Below are 23949 nucleotides of genomic sequence, written 5' to 3' on the forward strand. Positions count from 1 at the left end.
TTAATTAGCGATAAGTGGGAGAAATTGAAAGAGAAGTTGTTTGGGGTGAGGCGAGTTTTGTTGGGATCCCTAACGTCCTCGGTCACAAGTGTTCGGCATGGACTAGAAGGGTCGAGATGGCCTGTTTCTGTGCTGTACAAGTCATTCAAATGCCAACACTCATGCATCTTATTCAGATCCAAAGGCCTTGATTTTTAATGTCGGTTTGGCCTCATGGTAATAGCCCTGTCCCACGGTACGAGCTCATTCCAAGAGCTCTCTCGAGTTCAAACTCGTGGTAATTTGAGGAAGGACATTCTTGCTATTGAGGGAGTGCAGCCAAGGTTTACAAAGTTAATTCCCGGGATGGCGGGACTGTCGTATGCTGAGAGAATGGAGCAGCTGGGTTTGTACACTCTGGAGTTTAGAAGGATGAGAGGGTATCTCATTGAAATATAAGATTGTTAAGGGTTTGGACACGCTAGAGGCAGGAAACATGTTCCCGATGTTGGGGGAGTCCAGAACCAGGGGCCACAGTTTAAGAATAAGGAGTAAGCCATTTAGAACGGAGACGAGGAAACACTTTTTCTCACAGAGAATGGTGAGTCTGTGGAATTCTCTGCTTCAGATGGCGGTGGACATGGGTTCTCTGGATGCTTTCAAGAGAGAGCTAGATAGGGCTCTTAAAAATAGTGGAGTCAGGGGATATGGGGAGAAGACAGGAACGGGGTACTGATTGGGGATGATCTGCCATGATCACATTGACTGGCGGTGCTGGCTCGAAGAGCCGAATGGCCTACTCTTGCACCTATTGTCTATTGTCTATTAAGCACGGAGAATGAACGTAGCGGGTACGTCGGCGTTCAGGACATCTCTCAGCGCTAATGGCAGGAAGTCGGGAAGACTCGGTAATGGCAGGTAAGCACGGGAAGACTCGTGAAGATTTTTCAACATGTTGAAAAATGTCCACGAGAGCCCCGAGTACCGACAAGTGGCTATTACCGTAAATCTCCAAGTTCGAATCAGGGCAAACTCGGTAGAGCTCTTGGAATGAACTCGTACCGTGGGACAGGGCTTTAAGACATGAAAAAGAGCACAATTGTACTTTTTGTTTCTCTCTTTTTGCTATTGAATTTCTTTGAACTGAACTTTTAACTGCCGTAATGCCATAGAAGGAGCAGTGTCACATTGATCACCTATTTTAACTACTTCCAACTTACACTTGCAAATACGACTTGCACATTAAATGATCTTGTGGATAATAGTAGTAACATAACATTGATATAAACAGCAGCTATTAAACTTTGCACACTTGTGCATAATGGAAAAATACTTTGTACAATTATACTATGCAAATACTATAATTACCTTCCTGCATAACTATGTTTGGCTTATTTTTCTTTATGAGGTTCCAGTAAAATGAATTGATTTAAAAAGAGCAAGGTAAGAAATAGACTTGAAACTGTTACAGGAGCCAATAAATAAGAGAAATATCTACAAATTCAAAAACTTGCAGATAAAGAAACTTCTCTTTTTCTAATTACCATGGACATTTTTTGTGTAGTTGTATTTTGCATTAATGTCTTGTCTTTACAGTCTTTTCCTATTCACTCTATCACTTGCATGTAACGTACATAATGTAGTCTTAGCGTGTTGTCTATAGTTCAGTGGTACTTTAGTCAGGTGTACACTGAAATTCTTTTTTACAAACAGTTCAGTGACAATCCTGCAATACATTAAGCACAATCATAATAAGTGTAAGATAGTGGGCCAAATTGAATTTGTACACAAGGGTAGCCATGTTTTACACATCACTTGTACACTTCAAGTTCAATTTTCTTTCAATGTTAGAGTCTTAACTTGGCCATAAAGGCTTGATGGCGGCACAGGGTAGGAGTTACAGGAGTCGGTCTGGCAAGATAATTGTCCTCTACCACTGCTCTGCCACTCCATGCCGATGCAGGCCACACTCGACCATTTGGAGCAGCGTTCAGTCTATTTGAGCCGCAGGCTGCTTTTGGGCCTCCAGCACCCCACACTGCCATTGCGACCACTATGATGCCTCTTTGACGTCGGCCCATGAATGTGTCTTCCTCGGCCTCCTACATCACTCAGCCTCCCTGCCCTTGGGGGCCTCCCGCAGCCAACCCAGAGTGTCTCCGAACACTTTCAAGTGCAAGGGAGGTAAACCCCCAGCCCACTCACCAGCATTGATCTTTACTTCTGTCCAATGCTGCCACCATCATTGCTTCCTCCTATGTGCCTGTGACGCTGCTACAAGTAAGATTTTCTTATTGTAGCTGTCAACACCATACATGTGCATATGAAAATAACCTTGACCTGCCATGTATATCAGTAAATCACACAGAGCAGTGACTATTAGTATGCGTCAGTATTTGTTTTCTCAGATGTGCTTCTCAGCATCATCTTGGAGCTTCCCCTGCTTTCCATCAATGGGAGACAGACAGAAGATTTGGAGAAATGCTTCACAGAATATTATCAACCAATACTTACTTGCTTTTAAGGACCATCTTAATGGGGGAAGGAGAGTGAGAGAGGGAGAATGAAAACAAACAAGGGCAGGAGCAATCGGGGAATGATTACCAGATCCTAGGAAATTAAAGGCAGGGTATTCCATGCTGGGGAGATTGAGTCCAAGATGAACAGAAGGCCAGAATTAGAGTAAAGCAACAATCTACACTGATATCAAGTCGTCAAGTTGAATTTATTGTCATATGCACAGCAATGGTGAGGTATAGGTACCATGAAAAACCTTGCTTGCAACAACATTACTAGCACAGAGACTTGGAGAAACACAGAGTGAATTAAATATAAATTATGCCTAAATTACAATCAAAATTACTAACACAAAGAAGGCTTTGGAAAAAAATCAAAACATTAGTGCTAAAACATAATTGGGAAAAAAACACAAATCCACACAGTGCATGTATTGGACCGTAGTATTCCACTGTTGAAGTAAGATTAGGGTTGTGTAGGATGGTTCAACCTGTTAGATGAACCTGATAGTTGTAGGATAGAAGAGTTGCAAATTGTAAAGTTAGAGGAAACAATGTTGGTGGGATGGGAGGGGAGAGGAGAGAGGAGAGAAATAAGTGAGTGTCCAGGTGGAGCAGAGGGGAGGGGGGACTTTTAGGTTAGTTACCTAAAATTGAAGAATTTATTGTTTGTACGATTGAATTGTAAGATTGTAAGAGGATTATGAGGTGCAGTTCTTCCGGTTTGCACGTAGCCTCACCCTGGCAAAGGAGGAGGCTCAGATCTAGTAATCCATGTAGGTCTTTAAGAACCAAACACAAGTGTTCGGCGAAACGGTCACCGATTCTTCACTTTTTATAATAATAAGCCTCTAAGATACCTAGAAATACAACAAAATACAACAAACATGGTCTAGCCGCTGTACAGGAGGCCACATTGCGAACACCAGATACATTGGATGAGGTTAGAGGAGGTGCACATGAACCTTTCTGACCTGGAAGGGTCATTGAGGTCCCTGGATGGATGTGAGTGAGGTGGCATAGGGACAGGTGTCACATCTCCCGCTGTTCCTGTTTTGTGCAAAACATACCCTTGCAACGATATTCTCCAAATGTCGAACTAGTGTAAACTATGAGAGGCACTAACTCTACATTGCTCAATAAAAAATACTGCTGCTCTGAATAAACTAATTAATTCAGGTCACAAACAAAACAATATGGAGGTGGATTTTTCTGGAAAAAAAGTGCTTAAATTATTAAGCACTTATTTTCTAGAAAAATCCACCTCCATATTGTTTTGTTTGTGACCTGAATTAATCAGTTTCATGTGCACCTCATTGCTACTAATATCAAACTGTGAAATGCTGATCAACAGGCGATGTGAATCGGTAGAATTTCCTGTTGAACTTGCAGAGTTCTGCCATTTATTTGACACATGACTTCTCACCCTTAACCTTCTTATTGTTTTTTTACTCAACAATGACTTTGTAATAAAACTGCCCATAAAGGTCTAGTGACACGCATAACATCAGCTTAACAAATAAACCAAGGTAAAATCTGTTATATTTAGAAATATTTATCTTGAAGTTATGATCTTTATAACTATAATTACTTTTAGTTCTGAAACATATTTTGCAGTTATTATATCTGAGAATACTATTTAAAAAAATGTTGTTTATATTGGAGGATAAGATTTTCAAGATGTTATGCACCAAGAATTGTTTAGAAACTCCTGTAACTTTTGTCAAAACAGTGATTACCGTTGATTATACTGGGGAAGGGTCCAAACAGAGCAGCCCATGGAGTAGCACTGACTCATAAAGAGGACATTTATGATTTTCTTGTTAAGTGAAATTTAATATTAACATTTTACGGTAAATTCAGAGTTTCATCACCAATGCAACTGTGTAATTTTGCCATTGATCACACTCATTTCCAGATTATTTTCCATTCAACTCACCTCAGAATATAACAATAATGAATTTGATTTTTAACATATTGGATTTATACAAGTTAACCAATCTTATTAAAACCAAACCTACTGATTCTTCAGATGGACAATTTCTCTCAGAATTCAAAAAACATTTTCTCAGATTTCCTTTCTGTGTCCCAATGTCCCACTCGTAATCAATCTTAATATGTCTCTGTTTCTCATTATATTTCTGTTTTCACTTGAATATAGTCCCACAAATATAGTCCCTCCAAGGTTTATTTTTTTTGTTTCTTTCACAACACCTTTAATCTAATTTGTTGATAAGATGTGAGGTTAGTGCAACAGTTTATGCCCTAATTACCTTCCGAGTTGCACTTGTCCTTCCGCCATCAGGTCACAATTCCAGCAAATTAAATAAATGTTTCTTCCATGGAGGATGCACGAGGAAAGATGATGCATGATGCAAATATTCCACTCCGATGAGACCAAGTTCACTTTAAAATCACATTAGCAGCAGTTGAGGTTCAATAATTCTGACTCTGGATTTGTGCAAGACTTGATATTAACTAATGTCTACTATTTAGGTACACATACCTTACAATATTTGAAGACCTGAAAATGGCTGTGCTTTGCAATCTTTCTAGTATGGCTCAAATGACACAATATTATTTTTTTCCCTGTTTATTGATTTTCCTTCCCAATACATCTCTATTATTTATTCTGTTCTCATACAACATTGTTCCACTGCATGTCGACACACACGCACTCTAAATATTATTACATCCATATTGTAGATACAGTTATGTGTTGCTGTGGTAACGGAGCTAATGGAGTACACCTACTCCCAATGATTTTCAAATGAATTTATGGTATTTCTATAGCTGCCCTCACCTTAATTATTTTCCTTCACAGATAATAAATTGCATATTTTGTTAATATACTTTTATTCTGTGGAAACTGAGTGTCTTAATATATCTTTTATATTTTTAGCCTGTCCACTTAGTCACTACAAAGAACCTATCCTGTTCATTTAGAATTAGAATCAGAAAACCAGTGAAAGGTGCACAATGCACTGTAGTAACCTAGTAACACACTGTTAATGCAGGCAGATTATGCACTTACATGAACCATGTGATTCTTATTTTTCACTCATGGTTCTGCCCTTCCCATGACCTGAATCAGCATATTTATATCTGTTGAATAGTAATATAATGTATTAGTTGCTGTGTGGAAGTTTAGCAATGCTTAAAAAGCAAAATAGGATGAAAACATAAAACAAAAACCTTGCTACTACTTCTGAACCCCTTGTCTAAATAACCTTATAAAATCACTCACCAGCATCTCTAATTTAATATCCAAGTCAGCATTTTGTTGAAATATATATATTCGTTTTTCAATCCATATTTATTCTGAAAATAATTTATAAGGAAGCAAAAGCTTCAAAATAATTGAATAATCAGAAAGGCAAAAGTATTTAAAATCCTTCAATCACCTCTTCTGTTCCACATTCACATGGAGATAAGATTATTTATATTAAACAATGCCCAGTGTCAAGCTTAAATATTTTTATTCCTGATATGAATAAAATTTAACCAAATAATTTCGTAAAAAGGCTGACTCATTATGTGGTACAATTCAGTATAATAAAATATCTGTTCATATTGTTTCCATAAAAATAATATAAACTCACATTTTTTTCATGACTGCACACCATACCTCCAACAAAAGTTGCTGTGGATGCTCCTGTAGAAGCATTAGCGACGTTCTGTGACTAGTTACTGCAGATACAGTTGGTACAATTAATCAAAGTGCTCTGATACCATGGCAGTAAGCTGAAATATTTCAGTGACCCAGCTCCCACTCAAACATGTCTTTGAGCCTTGAATGAAAACATCAAAATTAATATTCCGATGAGCAGCAGAGTTGAATAATAACATCACAGCAACCAACCCGTAGAGTGTTGACAAAAGAAGTCTCTGTTTTCAAACTGTACTTTGATTTTTTTTCCTTATTCACCGTATCGCAAGCAAGACATAAACATTAGCCACACTCTCCTTGTCTGTGGAGAGCTCTGGCTGCAAGTTTTCTGATTTATAAAAAACACTGAAGATGGGGGCTCTGATGGGCACTTTGTCATTCCAGACGAAAGATAGGAGTCGATGTAAAGGTAGGCAAAATTATGTGTTTATCATATATTTGCTGATGTTAATAAACTTTCATTGAGCAGCATAGCTCCTGCTGTCAAGTGTAAGGTATCCCCGGTGCTCCCGTCCCTTAAAAAGGTTGTTTGTTAAAATAATGACAAGATTTAATTCTGATTGATAATTTTAATGCAGCGTTCTATACTGTAACTTTTTTCTTGGCAAATACACGATGTTAGCTTTTGAACATTTGCAGTAATTGCGTTGAAAGAGCACAGTGTATAATCATCTATTCCGTGGCTCACCGCAATTCTGCAGTTGTTTTGGCAATTCATTTTTTTAGTGTTTGCTGTGCTTCAAAAAGTCATCCATTTGTATGACTCAATTGATGTGGTTCCTTTAAATATATTCTACCCCAGGCAAAGGGATCGAGGTCCAAATCAAAGTACATGTACTTATTAGATCAGTTAATTAACTATCTGATAGTCCAGGATTTATTTATATTTTTCATTAAAATTCGTGTGACTTATTCAACCCAAATCGCTACATTGTGGAGGTGTAGCCATAATTTTCAGCATTCAAACATTGATGAAAATGTATGTTCATATGAATGCTCCGCACAATCCAGGGTTGGATTCTGATGAAGTCTTGCTCAAATTCAAAAGACATTGAGAAAGTGATGTTGCCAAAGTTGTCTGCTGAATCCCTGCATTTATTTACAGATCACATAGAACAGATCTAAGGAAATACAATGGACCTTCCATTTTTTTCTTCCCTCTTTGTATGCCAGAATAACACTTCGTTCTTCAAGATGGTATTGATTGGGTCAAACCAATTTGGTCTTTTGTCAAACATAGCAAGTCTCCCATATACCCAAGGGCTTGAAGTTATCACTGATGCTAAATTAGTTATTAAATTCTTAATGATTTTTGGTAGGTATTATTGTTGAAGCGAGACCTCAAATCACTCAATATATCATAAATCACAATATAATTTTTTTAAGTAAAGGAGCCAAAGAATGAAACTTTTTAAAAAGCTTTTTACCTCTTCATTCAATTTTAATCTTTTACCAAAAATGATTAAATTAATGTTTACTGAAAGGCTCGGCAATGAATAATACAAACATTTTATGTATTGTTTAGGTTGACAAAGAAAAAAAAGATTAGGTAATTGTCATCTTAGGGAGCATTGATTGTCAACAGAAACACATACCTGGATGATTATTAACCAATAGAGGGGAAAAAAGGGAGAAAAAAAACACCCAGACTAACACGTAAATGTATTGTTTCATGATCTTGCTGTCATTAAATGGGATAAATCAGCAGCTAGTAAAATATGACTCCATGCGAATCGTTCCTATCAATAGTTTAATTTGTTGTTTTTTATCCCCTCCAATGAATCTGTTCCCCCATTAATGAATCTGTACCCCCACCCTAATGGATCTGTTGTTGCAATTCCTATGAAATGGAGAGAGGAATCCAAAGCAAATCCATGTTTTATTAGCAGTCATGAATATAGCAATAATACTTCTCTAATCATTACGTTTTGAATTTATGGATTAAGTTAGCAAATCTTTGATCAGTGAAACAAAGGTCAACAACTGATTCCTTCAGCCCATCAGGTCCATGCCAATCAGTGATTACCCCACATACTAACACTATCTTACATACTAGGGACAATTGGAATTTTACCAAAGCCAAGTAATCTACAAACCTCTAAGTCTTTGGAATGTGGAAGAAAACCAGAGCATTTGGAGGAAACCCACGCAACACTGTAAATTGTTCCTTCTGAGCTTCCCCCCAGTCTAGTCAGTCAAAAATCACTGAGTCAAGCACTTGCGCATCTAAACTTTATATTGACAAAACACAATTACAGTTCCCACTACTGTACCTAACCACCGCGGGTTCGATCCTCGTATCTGCCTGATCAAGCCCTCTTGGCGTCGCTCAAACAGAGACACTCCAAGCACTCTCCCAGAAGATCGACACAGGACCTCGTGGTAGTGGAATTTAAAGGTCCCCAGACCTCGAGGGGCCGAACCACATGGGGGTGGTCTCTTTACAATCTAATAACAAATATCGATTAACCACTGCTCCTGCACCTATTTTCTATGTTTCTATGTTTCTATGTAACCTATGTTTCTATGTAACCCCATACATGACAGACATTTCCCTAACCAATAATACAGTGGTTAATACATTGCATTCAAACAGTGTTTCTCAGAGGAAATGAACATTGTAACATGTGCCCTGATATGCAAGAAAACCAGACAAGGCTCAATACTTAATCCAATCAACATGCAGCAAAGTAAAGCTTTGCAACATTATTTACAATGTGTATGTCTGGTTTGCATTCATCCAATCCATTCTATGTATTTTTTACCTAATTGTCAGGGTCTGCAGATGTTCCCATTCTCTTCCTGCAGCTCTGATCTAGGCTCTAGACAAACTAGCACCATTCTGCAGCTTGTCCCATTTCTCCAGAAAGCACTTTTAAATTGACCAAATGGCCTAGCAGCCCAGAAGACTTTACTCAATTTTAGTGGCCTAGCCTCCAATTTGGCCAGGATTAACAATATAAGGAAAATGTACAAATTCTGAATGGACAACACCTGTAGGCAGGATCATATCTTGGTCTCTAGCACCGTAAGGCAGCCCTACCGCTATACCATTGTGCCGCCCTGAATCTATGCATTTCTGAAATAGGTCACTTTAAAGATTGTGGAGGCATTAATAGTGATCTTTCAAGAATCAGTAGTCAGGAATAGTTCCAGTGGACTGCAATGTTTCAAATGTTATTCTACTGTACAAGAAGGGGACAAGGCAAAATAGGGGAAACTATAGGCTGATTAACCTGACTTTGGTGGTTGTAAAGTCTTAGAGTTCATTATTAAGGATGATGTTTCCGAGTACTTAGAAGCACATGTTAAGATAGGCCAAAGTCAACATAGTTTTGTGAAGGGGAAACCTTGCCTGACAAATCTGTTGGAATTCTTTGAGGAAATAAATAGAGTCATAGAATGATACAGTGTGAAAACAGGCCCTTCGGCCCAACTTGCCCGCACCGGCCAACATGTCCCAGCTAGACTAATCCCACCTGCCTGCACTTGGTCCATATCCCTCTAAACTTGTCCTATCCATGTACCTGTCTAACTGTTTCTTAAATGTTGGGATAGTCCCAGCCTCAACTGCCTCATTTGGCAACTTGTTCCATACACGCACCACCCTTTGTATGAAAATGTTATCCCTCAGATTCCTATTAAATCTTTTCCCCTTCACCTTGAACCTTGTTCCTCTGGTCCTCGATTCCCCTACTCTGGACAAGAGACTGAATCTACTCGATCTATTCTAAACAACAGAATAATAACAGAAGGGGGAGCCAGTTGATGTTATTTACTTGGATTTTCAGAATGCCTTTGATAAGGTGCTTATACGAGGCTGCTTAATAAGATGAGAGTGAATGGTATTAGAGGGAAGATTCTCGCATGGAGAGAAGATTGGCTGAATGGCAGAAGAGGGGGAATAAAGGAGTCTTTCTCTGGTTGGCTACAGGTGATCAATGGTGTTCCATGGGTAAGTGTTGGGTCTGCTACTTTTGACGTTGTATATTGATGATTTGGATGATGATATCAATGGCTTTGTAGGCCAGATTTGCAGATGATACACAGCTAAGTGGAAGGGCTGGTAGTGTCGAGGAAGCAGGGAGTCTGCAGAAGGTTCTGGACAGGTTGGAAGAAGGTGCAAATAAGTAACAGATGGATTACAGTGCAGCAAAGTGAGCAGCCATTTTGGTAGTATGAATAAAGGTGTAGGCTATTTTCTATATGGGGAAAGGATTCCGAAATCTGAGGTACAAAGACACTTGGGAGTGCTGGTGCAGGATTCCCAAAAGGTTAATTTGCAAGTTGGGTCAGTAGTAATGACGTAAAATGCAATGTTGGCATTCATTTTGAGAGGACTAGACTATAAAAGTAGGGATATAATGCTGAGGGTTTTGTTGGGCATTGGTCAGGTTGCATTTGAAGCATTGAGAGCAGTTTTGAGCCCCATATCTCAGGGGTATATGCTGGAGTTGGAGAGGTTTAAAATAATGATCTGGGGATGATTGGGTAAATAAATATATGATGAGTGTTAGATGACTCCGGGCCTGTACTTGCTGGGGTTTAGAAGGATGGGGGGGGGGGGGGGGGGGGGGGGGGGGGGGGGGGGGGGGGGGGGGGGGGGGGGGGGGGGGGGGGGGGGGGGGATTTCCCGTTAAACTTACCAAGTAATAAAAGGTCTGGATAGAATGGATGTGGAGTGTATGTTTACATGAGTGGGATATTCTTGGACAAGATGGTACAAACTCAGAATAAAAGGATGTACCATCAGAAAGGAGATGAAGAGGAATTTCATTAGTCAGAGGGTGGTGAATCTGTGGAATTTATTGCAACAGATGGCTGTAGATGCCAAATCTTTGGATATTTTCAAAACTGAGGTTGGTAGGTTCTTGATTAGTAAGGGAGCCAAATGTTACAGAGAGAAGCAGGGATAGAACAGTCATGATAATTATACCAGCGAAGACTCAATGAAGCGAAACAAGTAATTGTGATATGCTTTTTCTTTACTGGCATTATTATTAATTTACTGGGGAAATGTGGTGAAACATTTTTCTTATTTGCAATGATAAGATTTATTCTATTCAAATGAGGCCATAATGATCTGGAACAGAAATGGAATATGGAGTAATAGACCATAGGGGTCCTGTTCAAGGGGCATGTGCAGAAGAAGCAACATACAATACAATACAATACAATACAATTTATTTGTCATTTGGACCCGTTGAGGTCCAAACGAAATATCGTTTCTGCAGCCATACATTACAAAACAAAAAAGATCTGAGACACAACACAATTACACAAACATCCATCACATCGCTGTGATGGAAGGCAAAAAAAACTTATCTCTCCACTGCACTCTCCCCCCCGATGTCAGAGTCAGAGTCAAAGTCAAAGCCCCCGGCTGGCGATGGCGATTGTCCCGCGGCCATTAAAGCCACGCCGGGTGATGCAAGGCCGCGCACCGGGTCTAGTTGTTAGAGCCCCCGGCGTGCGCTCGCAAAGTCCCGCGGCCATTCCCAGCCGCGCGGGGCGGTGGTGTAAGGCCCCGCTCAGGTGCTCTTCAACCCCGCAACTCATGCGGGAGAAGTCGCTGTTGCGGAAGCCCCGAAAAGCGGTCTCCCAGCAGGGACCCGCGGGCTCCCGCTATTGCTGTCCGCCAGACCCGCAGTTGCAGCCTCCGAATCTCCGAAGGTCGGGTGGCCACAGCGCTCCACCACCGCTCCACCCGCTCCGGACTCGGCCAGCCCCGTGACGGTGAGTAGTCGGCAGCTCCGCAGCTGGAACCCCAGGTCGTTCCTGTTGGAGGCCGCTCCACCATGCAGCCCCAACGACACGGAGACCCGACAAAGAAAAGGTCGGGTCTCCCGTGCTGGGGAAAGATTTTAAATTTACCCCCTCCCCCCCCCACCCCCCCACACACATACCCCAACAAAAAAAAATAACAAAAACTACATAAAAACGAGACAAAAAATAATAAAAACAACAGACGGACTGCAGAGGCCGCTGCTGACGAGAGTCGTGCCGCCCACCGAAACACTGTTTCTCCAACGGTCATTAATCAATTTCAGGCCATATCCATAAAAAGCTGGAGAAACATGGTTGCAGCAGTCATCTTTGTTTGAAGTAGGCTTTCCCAAAACCCTGGTCAAATTAAATTCGGAACAATTCCCCAATGTGGAAAAGCAACAATAGACAATGGTCAATAGACAATATTGTGCAGTTTGAGTACTTTCCCCATTTGGCCCTTCGAATTCCTGAGCACCCCCACCATTAATAGACAATGTGACAATATGTGCTGCCATTTGGCCCTTCAGCCAGCACCACTATTCAGTACCCCCCGTTCCCCAATCAGTACCCCCGTTCCTGCCTTCTCCCCATATCCCCTGACTTCTCCCCATATCCTATTTTTAAGAGCCCTATCTAGCTTTCTCTTGAAAGCATCCAGAGAACCTGCCTCCACCGCCCTCTGAGGCAGAGAATTCCACAGACTCACCACTCTCTGTGAGAAAAAATGTTTCCTTGTCTTCGTTCAATTGGCTTACTCCTTATTCTTATACTGTGGCTCCTGGTTCTGGACTCCCCCAACATCGGGAACATGTTTCCTGCCTCTAGTGTATCAAGCCCTTAACAATCTTATGTTTCAATGAGATGCCCTCTCATCCTTCTAAACTCCAGGGTGTACAAGCCCTGCTGCTCCATTCTCTCAGCATATGACAGTCCCGCCATCCCGGAAATTAAACATGTAAACCTACACTGAACTCCCTCATTAGAAAGAATGTCCTTCCTCAAATTAGGGGACCAAAACTGCACACAATACTCCAGGTGTGATCTCACTAGGGCTCTGTACAACCTACATCTGTACAACCTACATCTCCAACTTATTTGCCTTGAAAAAATTGTATCCCACTCATTTCACTGTCTTAAAAATTTGTGGCCTTGTCCAGGTTGTGCTTCACACCTGCTTAAAGATCCCACAGGGAACTTGATAATAGAGTCATACAGCACAGAGGCCCTACAGCCTAACTTGATGTCGATCAAAATGCCCCAACTAAACTTGTTACATTTGCCAAACGTTGGCAATATTGTTGGGGAATATATTCATTGGCCCGTATCCCTCTAATCTTTCAGTGCACAGTACAGAGACAACAAAATGCAGTTAGCATCTCCCTAGAAGAGCGACATACAATATGAGCAATAAATAAATATATTTACGTGCATACAATCATAGTAGTGCAATTATTATTTTTCCGGGGGGAAGGAGTGCCCGGGGGGGGGGGGAGAGAGAGACCTGTAGCGCCTCCCGGATGGTAGGAGGGTAAACAGACTGTGGTTGGGGTGAGAGCAGTCCTTGACGATGCTGAGCGCCCTTCGCAGACAACGCTTGCTCTGGACAGACTCAATGGAGGGGAGTGAGGAATCGGTGATGCGTTGGGCAATTTTCACCACCCTCTGCAGTGCTTTCCGGTCAGAGACAGAGCAGTTGCCATACCATAATGTGATACAGTTGGTAAGGATGCTCTCGATGGTGCAGCGGTAGAAGTGCACCAGAATCTGAGGAGACAGATGGACCTTCTTTAGTCTCCTCAGGAAGAAGAGATGCTGGTCTCTTTAGATTGATGTCCCCTATTTCTTGATTCCCATACTATGGGGGATAAAATGCACATCTATAAGATCATCCTTCAGCCTCCGGTGCTTCAGGGAATACAATCCTAGCCTGTCCAATATCTCCCGATAGCTCAGTAACAAGTCCTGGCAACATCTTTGTAAATCTTCTCTGCACCCTTTCCAGCTTAATGGCATCCTTCCTAAACCAGGGTGACCAAAACTGAATACAATACTTTAAGTCTAATCTTGCCAACTTCTTTTACAACTGTAACATAATGTCCCAACTTTGTTTCTGAATATAGAAGAATAGAACTGCAGATGCTAGTTTACAAAACAGGACACAAAGATAGGAGACATGATTCTGAAGCACGATCCTGACCCGAAACATCACCTGTCCATACTCTCCAGAGATGCTGCCTCACCCACTGAGTTACTCCAGCACTGACTTTTTTCCTATTCTCAACTCCCTGACTGATGAAGGCCAATGTACCAAACGCTGCCTTCTCCACCTCGTTTACCTAAAGTCATAGTTACAGCATGGAAACAGGCCCTTCGGTACAACTTGCCCACACTGGCTGAATTGTCCCAGTAACACCAGCCTCAGTCCATATCCCTCAAATTGTCCTGTCCACCTTTGACACTGCGATGTTGTCTGATGAGCACAGGGTGTGCATAGCCTTAGAAACATAGAAAATAGGTGCAGGAGTAGGCCATTCGGCCCTTCGAGCCAACACCTCATACCATTCAATATGATCATGGCTGATCATCCAAAATCAGTACCCCGTTCCTGCTTTTCCCCCTTGACTACATTCGCCCTTAGAGCTAAATCTAACTCTCTCCTGAAAGCATCCAGTGAATTAGCCTCCACAGCCTTCTGTGGTAGAGAATTCCACAGATTCACAACTCTCTGGGTGAAAAAGGTTTTCCTCATCTCAGTCTGTAAGCCCAGTCGACCAAAACTGCACACAATACTCCAGGTGTGGTCTCATCAGGGCCCTGTATAACAGCAGTAGGAACTCCTTGATATTACTCAAATCCTCTCACAATGAAGTCCTCTTATAGCTTTCTCATCACAGCTCTTGATGCTGTCTAAGCAGATGTTGTATGAGGGGATGAATAGAGACCACTGCAATAGTGGTTTGTATTAGCTACTTTTGTGTAGAACTGATAGAAAGAGGATCGTTGCTCCCACAAAAAAATGAAAGTGACATAGAAACATAGAAACATAGAAAATAGGTGCAGGAGGAGGCCATTCGGCCCTTTGAGCCAGCACTGCCATTCATTGTGATCATGGCTGATCGTCCCCAATCAATAACCCGTGCCTGCCTTCTCCACATATCCCTTGATTCCACTAGTCCCTAGAGCTCTATCTAACTCTCTTTTAAATCCATCCAGTGATTTGGCCTCCACTGTCCTCTGTGGCAGGGAATTCCACTTATTACTGGAGGCAGCTACTACTTTGTTGTTCCTTTATTGAATTTAAGTTGAACACTTTTGCAGAGGCTCTCCGTCCCTCCCCCACCCTAGTCGGCTTACTAGTCTTACTGTTCTTATCCCTTTGTTTCTACACACTTCTCAGCCAACAATGGACCTGTGTGGTCTCTTTGGCCATCAGAACTGTCTCAGCTTTGTTCTGTACCTTTCTATACCTCTAGTTTCGCTTTCCCCTTGACTCTTATTCTGAAGAAAGGTCTCGACCCAAAACTTCACCTATTCCTTTTCTCCAGAGATACTGCCCGACATGCTGAGTTACTCCAGCATTTTATGTCTATCTTCTATTTAAAGAGAATTGTTTAGTGCACATGCATTCATACACAAGTGCTCTGAATATGTTTAATAAATTCCAGGAGTCATTAGGGACGTTCCACATTTTCAAAGATGCTTTGCGAACACCCTTGAAGTGTTTTGTCTGTTCTCCAAGCAATCTCTTGCAATGTCAGAGCTTGGAGTATAATATAGATACAAAGAAGTGCAGATTGCTGGTTTATAAAAAGGACGCAAAGTGCCGGAGTAACTCAGTAGGTCAAGCAGCATCGTTGGAAAACATGAATAGGTGATGTTTCGGGTCGGGACCCTTATTCAGCTAACACACTGACCAGTGAGGTACTGTTGTAGTCTGGCATGAGTTGCGGCCAGGCACCAACTCCTTGTACCTACCTCTTGGTCATGACCCCACAGACCAGGCGACCATCTTCCAGGCCGTTACCAATCTCATCACCTCTGGTGCTCTCCTCTACGCGGTCTCCAACTTTATCATTCCACAACCCTGCACTGCCCACTTCTATCTTTTTCCCAAAATCTACAAACAGGATTGCAATGACAAACCAATTGTTTCTGCCTTCTCCTACCTCACAGCACTCCCCTCCAAATACCTTCAGGTTACTCCCCTTATCCAGTTCCTTCTGACCTACATCCGAGACACCTTGCACACTCTTCAACTGTTCAATATCTTTCTATTTCTAGGCCTTCATTGCCTTCTCTTTACCATTTACATCTCAAATCCCACCAGGAAGGTCTCAAGGCCCTAAAGTTCTTTCCTGAACAGCGACCCATCCCTTCTTTAACATCAGACCGAACATGTCCTCACCCTCAACAGCTTCTCTTATGACTCCTCTCACTCTCTCCAAGGTAAAAGAGTGGTACAATTGTAATGAATGATTGCAGATCTACTTCTGGGACTAGCACACAGAGAATCGCCTGGCTTGGACGCCACCTTGCTGGCAAAAGCGTCATCTTGTTGGCATGGGTGCCATCTTGGCAGGTCTTGTGAGGTGATAATATCCTTGCTGAAGCTCTAATGTAACCTCAGAAATAAATTCAGAGATTTATCCTTTGGAAAACTTTCAGAGATTTATCCTTTGGACTCCAACAGCAGCACTAAACAGCATTCCCTTTATCCTGTACCTGTTAACACTGGCTTGATTGTAATCATGTATACTCTTTCCACTGACTGAAAAGCAAAAGAGCTTTTCACATATGACAATAAACTAACCAAACTCTTGCTTAGTTAGTAGAAAACCTTATCAATTTATTTTTATCAGTCTTGCATGGCAGAGCAGCAGGTTTTCACAGCTTGTCTTAAGATAGTCAGACACTTTGGTCAAAATAATGTCATTTTTGAAGAGTTTTTTGAGTTTTCCTGCAATATCTGTATTTAGTTCCGCAGCCTTGGCGTGATCTTTGATTCCACCCTCTCCCTTGAGCCTCACATCCGCCATGTCATTAAAACCTCCTTCTTTCATCTCCGCAACATCGCCAAACTCAGACCCTTTCTCACACCTCCCGCTGCTGAAAGACTCATCCATGCCTTCTTCTCCTCCCGACTGGACTATTGCAACTCACTTCTCCTTGGCATCAGCTCCACCTACATCAACCAACTCCAACTGGTTCAGAACGCAGCCGCCCGACTCATCACCCACACCAAATCCTGGCATCACATCACTCCAGTCCTCAAACAACTTCACTGGCTTCCCATCTCCCACCGGATCACCTACAAAATCCTGATCCTCACCTACAAAGCCCTCCACCATCTGCCCCCCCCCCCCCCCCCCCCCATATCTCACTGACCTCCTCTCCCCCTACCACCCTCATGGTCCCTCAGATCCACATCAGCCGGTCTCCTCTCCATCCACAAGTCCAACCTCCGCAGTTTTGGGGACAGGGCCTTCTACAGGGCAGCTCCCAGGCTCTGGAACTCCCTCCCCCAACTGTTCCGCAATTCCGTGTCCCTCACCATCTTCCAGTCCCGCCTCAAGACCCATCTCTTCACCTCTGCCTTTCCTTAGCCCCATGTCCCCCTCCCTTTTCATCTGTGCATTAATTGCCTCGTATTGTATTATGTCTTTACTTTGTGTACTAGTCATGTCTCTACTATTTATTTCATTGCTCTTACATGTTTTTCCTCTACTTGCTAAATGTTTGTAAGGTGTCCTTGAGACTATTGAAAGGCGCCCATAAATAAAATTTATTATTATTATTATTATTATTATTATTAGTTCTTTGAAATGCTCCTTTCAGTGAATACTGACTGCCTCTTTGTCTCCCCAAAGCTCTCCTCCACTTCTGGCATTCACTGGGAATGTCCTTGGGTATTTAAGTCACAGATGGCTGGAACAGTACTGGAGAATTTGCATGTGTCAATGACCCCTGTCATTCTTGCCACCCATCACTTGTTCTCCAGGTTACAGGTTCTCTGTTGGACCCAATTCGTAATGTGTCTGCAAAGCTCTTTCCAGCCCGAGAAAACCCTGTGTTTGTTCTTAGTTAGCATCTGGACATCTTGATAATTCTCAGATGTTTTCTGGTAGCTGAACCTCTGTGAGAAAAGATCACCCTCTGATAAAATAAGTCACGTACTAATAACCCGCTCCCAAAGTGAAGGTTGGAACCTTAGGATTCTTATGATCAATCCCTGCAGTGAAAGATGCTTGTGAGAAGAAATGCCCTCCATCTTAATATTAGAAACCTAGACAATAGGTGCAGGAGTAGGCCATTTGGCCCTTCGAGCCAGCACTGCCATTCAATGTGATCATGGCTGATCATTGGAGAGGTGAAAGTCACACTCCCCATACAAACAGTCTTTAAAAGCTAGAATAGAAAACATAGCTTTCTATTCTATCCTTTGTCCAAGAGATTGCCTGAAACTGAACCTGATAGTTTGGCATTATACCAAGGGAGGGCAAATAGACTTTAATCTGTAACCACGTATTTCCCACCCAATGATATCCCACATTTGCTTCATTTATGTCTTTGTTACATTTCTGTTTTATTTTCCTCTTCTAATACACTCATTAAAATGTTCTTCTTTGGTATCTAACTGCACCACTTTTGTGACCAGCAATTACTTTTTTGTTCAATAATACTGTGATGTATTTTGGTGCAATTTGCTTTATTAAAAATGCTGTAAATTTGGAGATTTGTTTCTGTCAACCTGAAAGCTGCCCTTTAGTCTTTATTGAAACCACGTTGGAAAGAATATGAAAATGAATGGACTTGCATACCTATCTTGATTTGATTTTGCCTGTATTTAAGGAGAGCCAGTCAAATGAGTAAGTGCCAGTTTCACCCAACATGAATCTTTCAACAACATAACACAAAATAATGCCACAATAATGTATCTGTCACAATGCTTATTGGCATATAACTTGCCAAAATTGGGAATATCTGTTAAATTGGGTTGTGTTAGCAATCAGCCAAAGTATGGATGACAATAGAGCTCAAATGTGTTTGTCAAGTCAGGCGAGGGATGAGAAGCATTATTGTTGACCCAACAAATTCTTTCATCTGACTATCTTCTGTTATAACTAGCATTTTGGAAATTAAGTTTATGTCAAATATTTGTATATTCTCTTTTCCGCGCTCTCCCCACCAACTCCCCGCTCTGCCCCCCCCCCCCCCCCCCCCCCCCCCCCCCCCCCCCCCCACACACACACACACACACACACACACACACACACACACACACACACACACACACACACACACACACACACACACACTTATTAACAGGTGCTGAACACAGCTTTTCAATTTTAACCACCGGTCCAGAACAGACGTTTGCATGTTTGTTCAAGTGTGCCTTTACATTATGGCTTATTCTCTAACATTGTACAAATTAATAAATTGGTTAACGTGCATAAAATTTTTTATTTTATTTAAATATTTAAAAAATGATATAGAGTATAATGTGAAATGTCTTAAATAACGGTACGAATCAACTTTAAACCAGGATCACGCTTCACTGGGGCCAATGATAAATGCTTCAAGCAGAGAAAAGTTATTTCTCCAGAGGAAAGGGTAGAGCATGAGAAGATCCACCCATGCAGACTTTTCTTGATTCCCTTCTCTAGCTTGAAGGAGCATTAACTATCCATTCACTGGGAATGTCGCAGAGAATCCTAAATGTAAACCAATAGACAGGATGAAATACTTTTTTATTAATTTGAATTGTGTGAGCTGACCAATCGTGCCAGTGAGTTATGGTTCAGTCTTGAATTATACAAACTTGTTTTTTACCAAATGGAGAAATGAAAGCACTCCAGAATGACTCGTATGTAACTAAATTAATTAAAGGCAATTTATTATAGCAGAAAGAGGATTGGGAAGCTTTTAAAAACCAACAGAAGAGAGCTAAAAAAGCAACAAGGGAAGAAAAGATGAAATATAGATAGATAGATAGATAGATAGATAGATAGATAGATAGATAGATAGATAGATAGATAGATAGATAGATAGATAGATAGATAGATAGATAGATAGATAGATAGATAGATAGATAGATAGATAGATAGATATTGTCATTCAGACCAAAGTCTGAACGAAATTGCAGCAGTCATACATATAATACAATACAATAAAACAACAATAAACACATATTAACATTCACCACAGTGAGTCCACCCAGCATCTCCTCACTGTGATGGAGGCAAAAGTCTTAGGTCTGCAGTCTCTTCCCTCCTCTTCTTCCTCTGCGCTGAGGCGATACCCCCCCGGGCGATGTTAAAAACAGTCCCGCGGCTCAAACACCGCGGCCCGGGGTGGTTCAAGCTGCCGCCCACCAGTTCTGCAGACGCAGCCGCTGGCCCGCGGCCGAACCCCGGACTCAGGCCACCACCACCAGAACACCGTCCCAGCCACCCTCACGTGAGTACTGCGCCGTCTTCAGCCTCGGGCTGGGCCGCCCCGACTTGGGCGTCGCTTCTTACCCGGACCGGGCCGACCCGACATGGGCGTCGCTTCTCCCCCGGACCGGGCCGCCCCGACTTGGGCGTCGCTTCTTCCCTGGGCTGAGCCGCCCCGACATGGGCGTCGCTTCTCCCCCGGACCAGGCCGCCCCGACTTGGGCGTCGCTTCTTCCCCGGGCTGGGCTGCCCCGACTTGGGCGCCGAACCTCCCTCGGGCTGCCAGCGCTGCACCTCCCCGAGCTCGGCCGCTCCGACGGGAGCCTCGTTCCACCCTCTGGCTGGCCGCCCTCACGGGAGCATCCCAACCTCTTCCAGCCCTGAGCCGGACCACCCTCATGGGAGCGAGCTCAGGGCGAGTCCTGGCGGGCTCTGCCTCCGGAGCCTCGAGGTCGTCAGCTCCATTAGGCCTCATCGCAGACGGAGGCAGAGAAGGGGAATACGACAAAAAGGTTGTATTCCCCCGCAGGGAGAGACTGCAAACCCCGTTTCAACCCCCCCCCCCCCCCCTCAAAAACACAAACTAAAACCAAAAAACTAGACTAACCAAAACAAAATAAACAACATAAAAAACACAAAACAACGGGACTGCCGGTAAGCCGCTGCAGTCAGAGCCGCGCCGCCACTCCGAAATATGAAAATAGGCCATCCAATAATATAAAAGAGAATAGCAAAAGCTTCTTGTCAGGTATTTTAAGAGTAAAAGAGAGGCCCAAGGGGTCATCTGGACACTGGACTTCCACTACTAGAAGTGATAATGGGGAATGAAGAAAAGGCAGATTAATTGATTACATCTTTTGCCTCAGCATTCACAGCATAAGAAACCACCAACGTGTCTGAAATCTGTGAGAGTCACGGGGCAGAAGTTAGTGGCATTGCTCTTACTAAGGAGAAGGTGCTTGTGAAGCTGAAGGTGGATGTCACTTGGACTAGATGGACTATATCTCAGGGTTCTGAGTGAGGTAGTTTTAGAAACTGGGGGTATTGGTAATGGTCTTTCAAGAATCAATAGAATCAAGATAGGTCCCAGAGATCTGAAAATTGTGAATGTTACTCTGCTGTTCAAGAAGGTAGTGAGGAAAAAAGAAGTTGAATTGTAAGCCGGTTAGCCTGATGTCAGTGATTGGTAAGATTTTAAAGTCTAATATTAAGGAGCAGGTTTCTGAGTAATTAAAATAATCCATGGTCTGGTTTTGTTAATTGGGGATCTTGTCTGAAAAATTTGTTGGAGTTCTTTGAGGAAGTAAATAGCAGGATAGGCAAAGGGGAATCACTGGATTTTCGTGATAAGGTGCCGCATGAGAGGCTGCTAGACGAGATGAGAGCCCATAGTATTAGAGGGAAGATACTGGCATGGAGAGAAAGTTGGCTGTATTTGCAGATAGCAAAGACTGGGAATAAAGTGAGCTTTTCCTGGTTGGCTACTAGTGATTGGTGGTGCTCTGCAGGGGTCAGTACTGGAGCCGCTACTCTTTACTTTGTATGGCTATGAATTGGATGATAGAATTGATGACTTTGTGGCCAAGTTTGTGGGTGATACAAAGATAGGTGGAGGGGCAGGTAATGTCGAGGAAATGGACACTAAAAAAGGACTTGGACAGGTTGGGAGAGTGGGCAAGGAGTGGCAGTTGGAATTCAGCATAGCAAAGTGTGCAGTCATGGAATGAATAAAGGTCGAATTCTCCTCTAATGACTTATGAAGAGCAAGGCTGGGGATACTTGGCAAGCCAGACACCATCTGTGGAACAAAAAAATGGTAAACATCAAAGCTAATAACCAGTCAACGAATTGCTTGACCTGCTGAGTATTTTATTTTTGGATAATTTTCTGGATGACCTTAAGATTTACCATTAAATGCTACTAAGATATCTGTCTTAACCAGCAACCCCAGGGGGTCATTCCAGGCACTGTGAAAAAATAAAACTTGCCCTATATCTCCTTTAAACTTTGCCCCTCTTATCTTAGAGTTATTACGTACTGATAATGTAAATATGGTCTTGCCTTGCCCTTATTGAAGCTAACCAATCTAATTGTTTCAACTATGTGTATAAAATTATTACTTTATTACTTAATAACAAGTTTCATGAACATTGGCTTTTTTGGTTGCTCCTCAGACCCCTCAATGCCCTTGATTCTTTATTTTCCTACATGGATGTTTGTAAGATAAGTTAAAAATCACAACAATCATTGATACCCTACAGGTCCAAATTGACACAAATTACCTTAAGTCTTCACTTGCTTCCCATTTGTGTTGCATCACAACCCTCAGTGTTTGTCTATTGGATCTGTAGCATCATCGGTATTGCTGATTAATCAAAGTTATGCTGCTATTCAGCAATGTCGGAAGATGTACAAGGTATTAACCATAAACATAGAACATGGAATAGTACAGTACAAGAACTGGCCCTTGGGCCTCCAATGTCTGAGCTGAACATAATGCCAAGGTGAACTCTTATTTGCCTGCACATAATCCATATTCTTTCACTCTCTGTATATCCGTTCCAATACAAAAGCCTTTTAAATGCCACTATAGTATCTGCCTCAACCACCAAACCTGAGCACGTTCCATGCATACATATTTGCATATCTCCTGTAAACTTTGCCCCTCTTGATTAAAAGCTATTACTTGCTGATAATATAGAAATATTCTTCCTTTGCCCATCTTATTGAAGCTAACCAATCAAATTGCTGCAAATAGTCACTTTGATCATTCAGAGGTTAATTTGTTTATACTCTGGACACATCCATTAAAGGCCATTTGTTGGTGAGTAGTTCTTTCTAAATCAGTCTAAAATTGCCAGCGGAACCTTTCTTGGTACTGTATGTGATCTAATTAGTTTGTAAGAATGAAAGCATGCAACATTTGCACCTGGAATGATGGCAAGATGTTTATCAGATAGATATTTATACATCAAATGAATGCATTAAACAATTACTGTTTTAATCTTCTAGAGGAATTCAGAGTCGAGCTGCATCTGTGGGGAAAAGAAATGTTGATGATTTGGGCTGAGACCATACAAATGTCCTGATGCAAAGTCTCCACTCGAAACCTGACAATTTCTTACCCCCATACATGCTGTTCCACCTGCTGAGTTCCTCTAGCAGTTTGTATTTTTGCTCCAAATTCCAATATCCAGTGGCTTTTGTGGCTCCAGGTTTTAATCTTCATGAAGTGCAATAATATCAACACAATTTCAAAGTTTGAAAGCACAGAGAAAAAGCAATCTGCTGATGAATTGTACAATCAATCTTGAATGTTTGATTAAACAGTAGTTTGTTTTTAATTTCAAATGCATAGATGCTCACCTTCAATTTACATGCAGTGCACATTGTCCAACTACTATGCAAAATGTGACCATTCTTTGGCGGGTATGACACAATCTATGAATCGATGCACTAGGAATGCAATTTAGAAACGTGCCTTGATATTTATAGTCCTCTTAAGTTGACAGACCTTTGATCCAAAATGATGAATTGTAGTTTTTACACAAAAGTGTTGTTGATGTAAAATCAAACA

At 41.9% G+C, this 23949-nt stretch overlaps 1 protein-coding gene across 1 annotated transcript in view; it reads left to right on the forward strand.

Annotated features, from left to right (window-relative positions):
* Positions 1 to 5985: 5985 nt before the first annotated feature.
* The window catches only part of kcnip4a (potassium voltage-gated channel interacting protein 4a), a 460669-nt gene continuing 442705 nt past the window's right edge, over positions 5986 to 23949 (forward strand). The window contains exon 1 of the mRNA XM_055638283.1: positions 5986 to 6574. Coding sequence (XP_055494258.1) covers positions 6517 to 6574 — 58 coding nt within the window. The 5' untranslated portion in view covers positions 5986 to 6516. The remainder of the gene's footprint in view (positions 6575 to 23949) is intronic.

The sequence above is a fragment of the Leucoraja erinacea genome, chromosome 1 (genome assembly GCF_028641065.1).
Source record: "Leucoraja erinacea ecotype New England chromosome 1, Leri_hhj_1, whole genome shotgun sequence".
NCBI classification, from domain to species: domain Eukaryota; kingdom Metazoa; phylum Chordata; class Chondrichthyes; order Rajiformes; family Rajidae; genus Leucoraja; species Leucoraja erinaceus.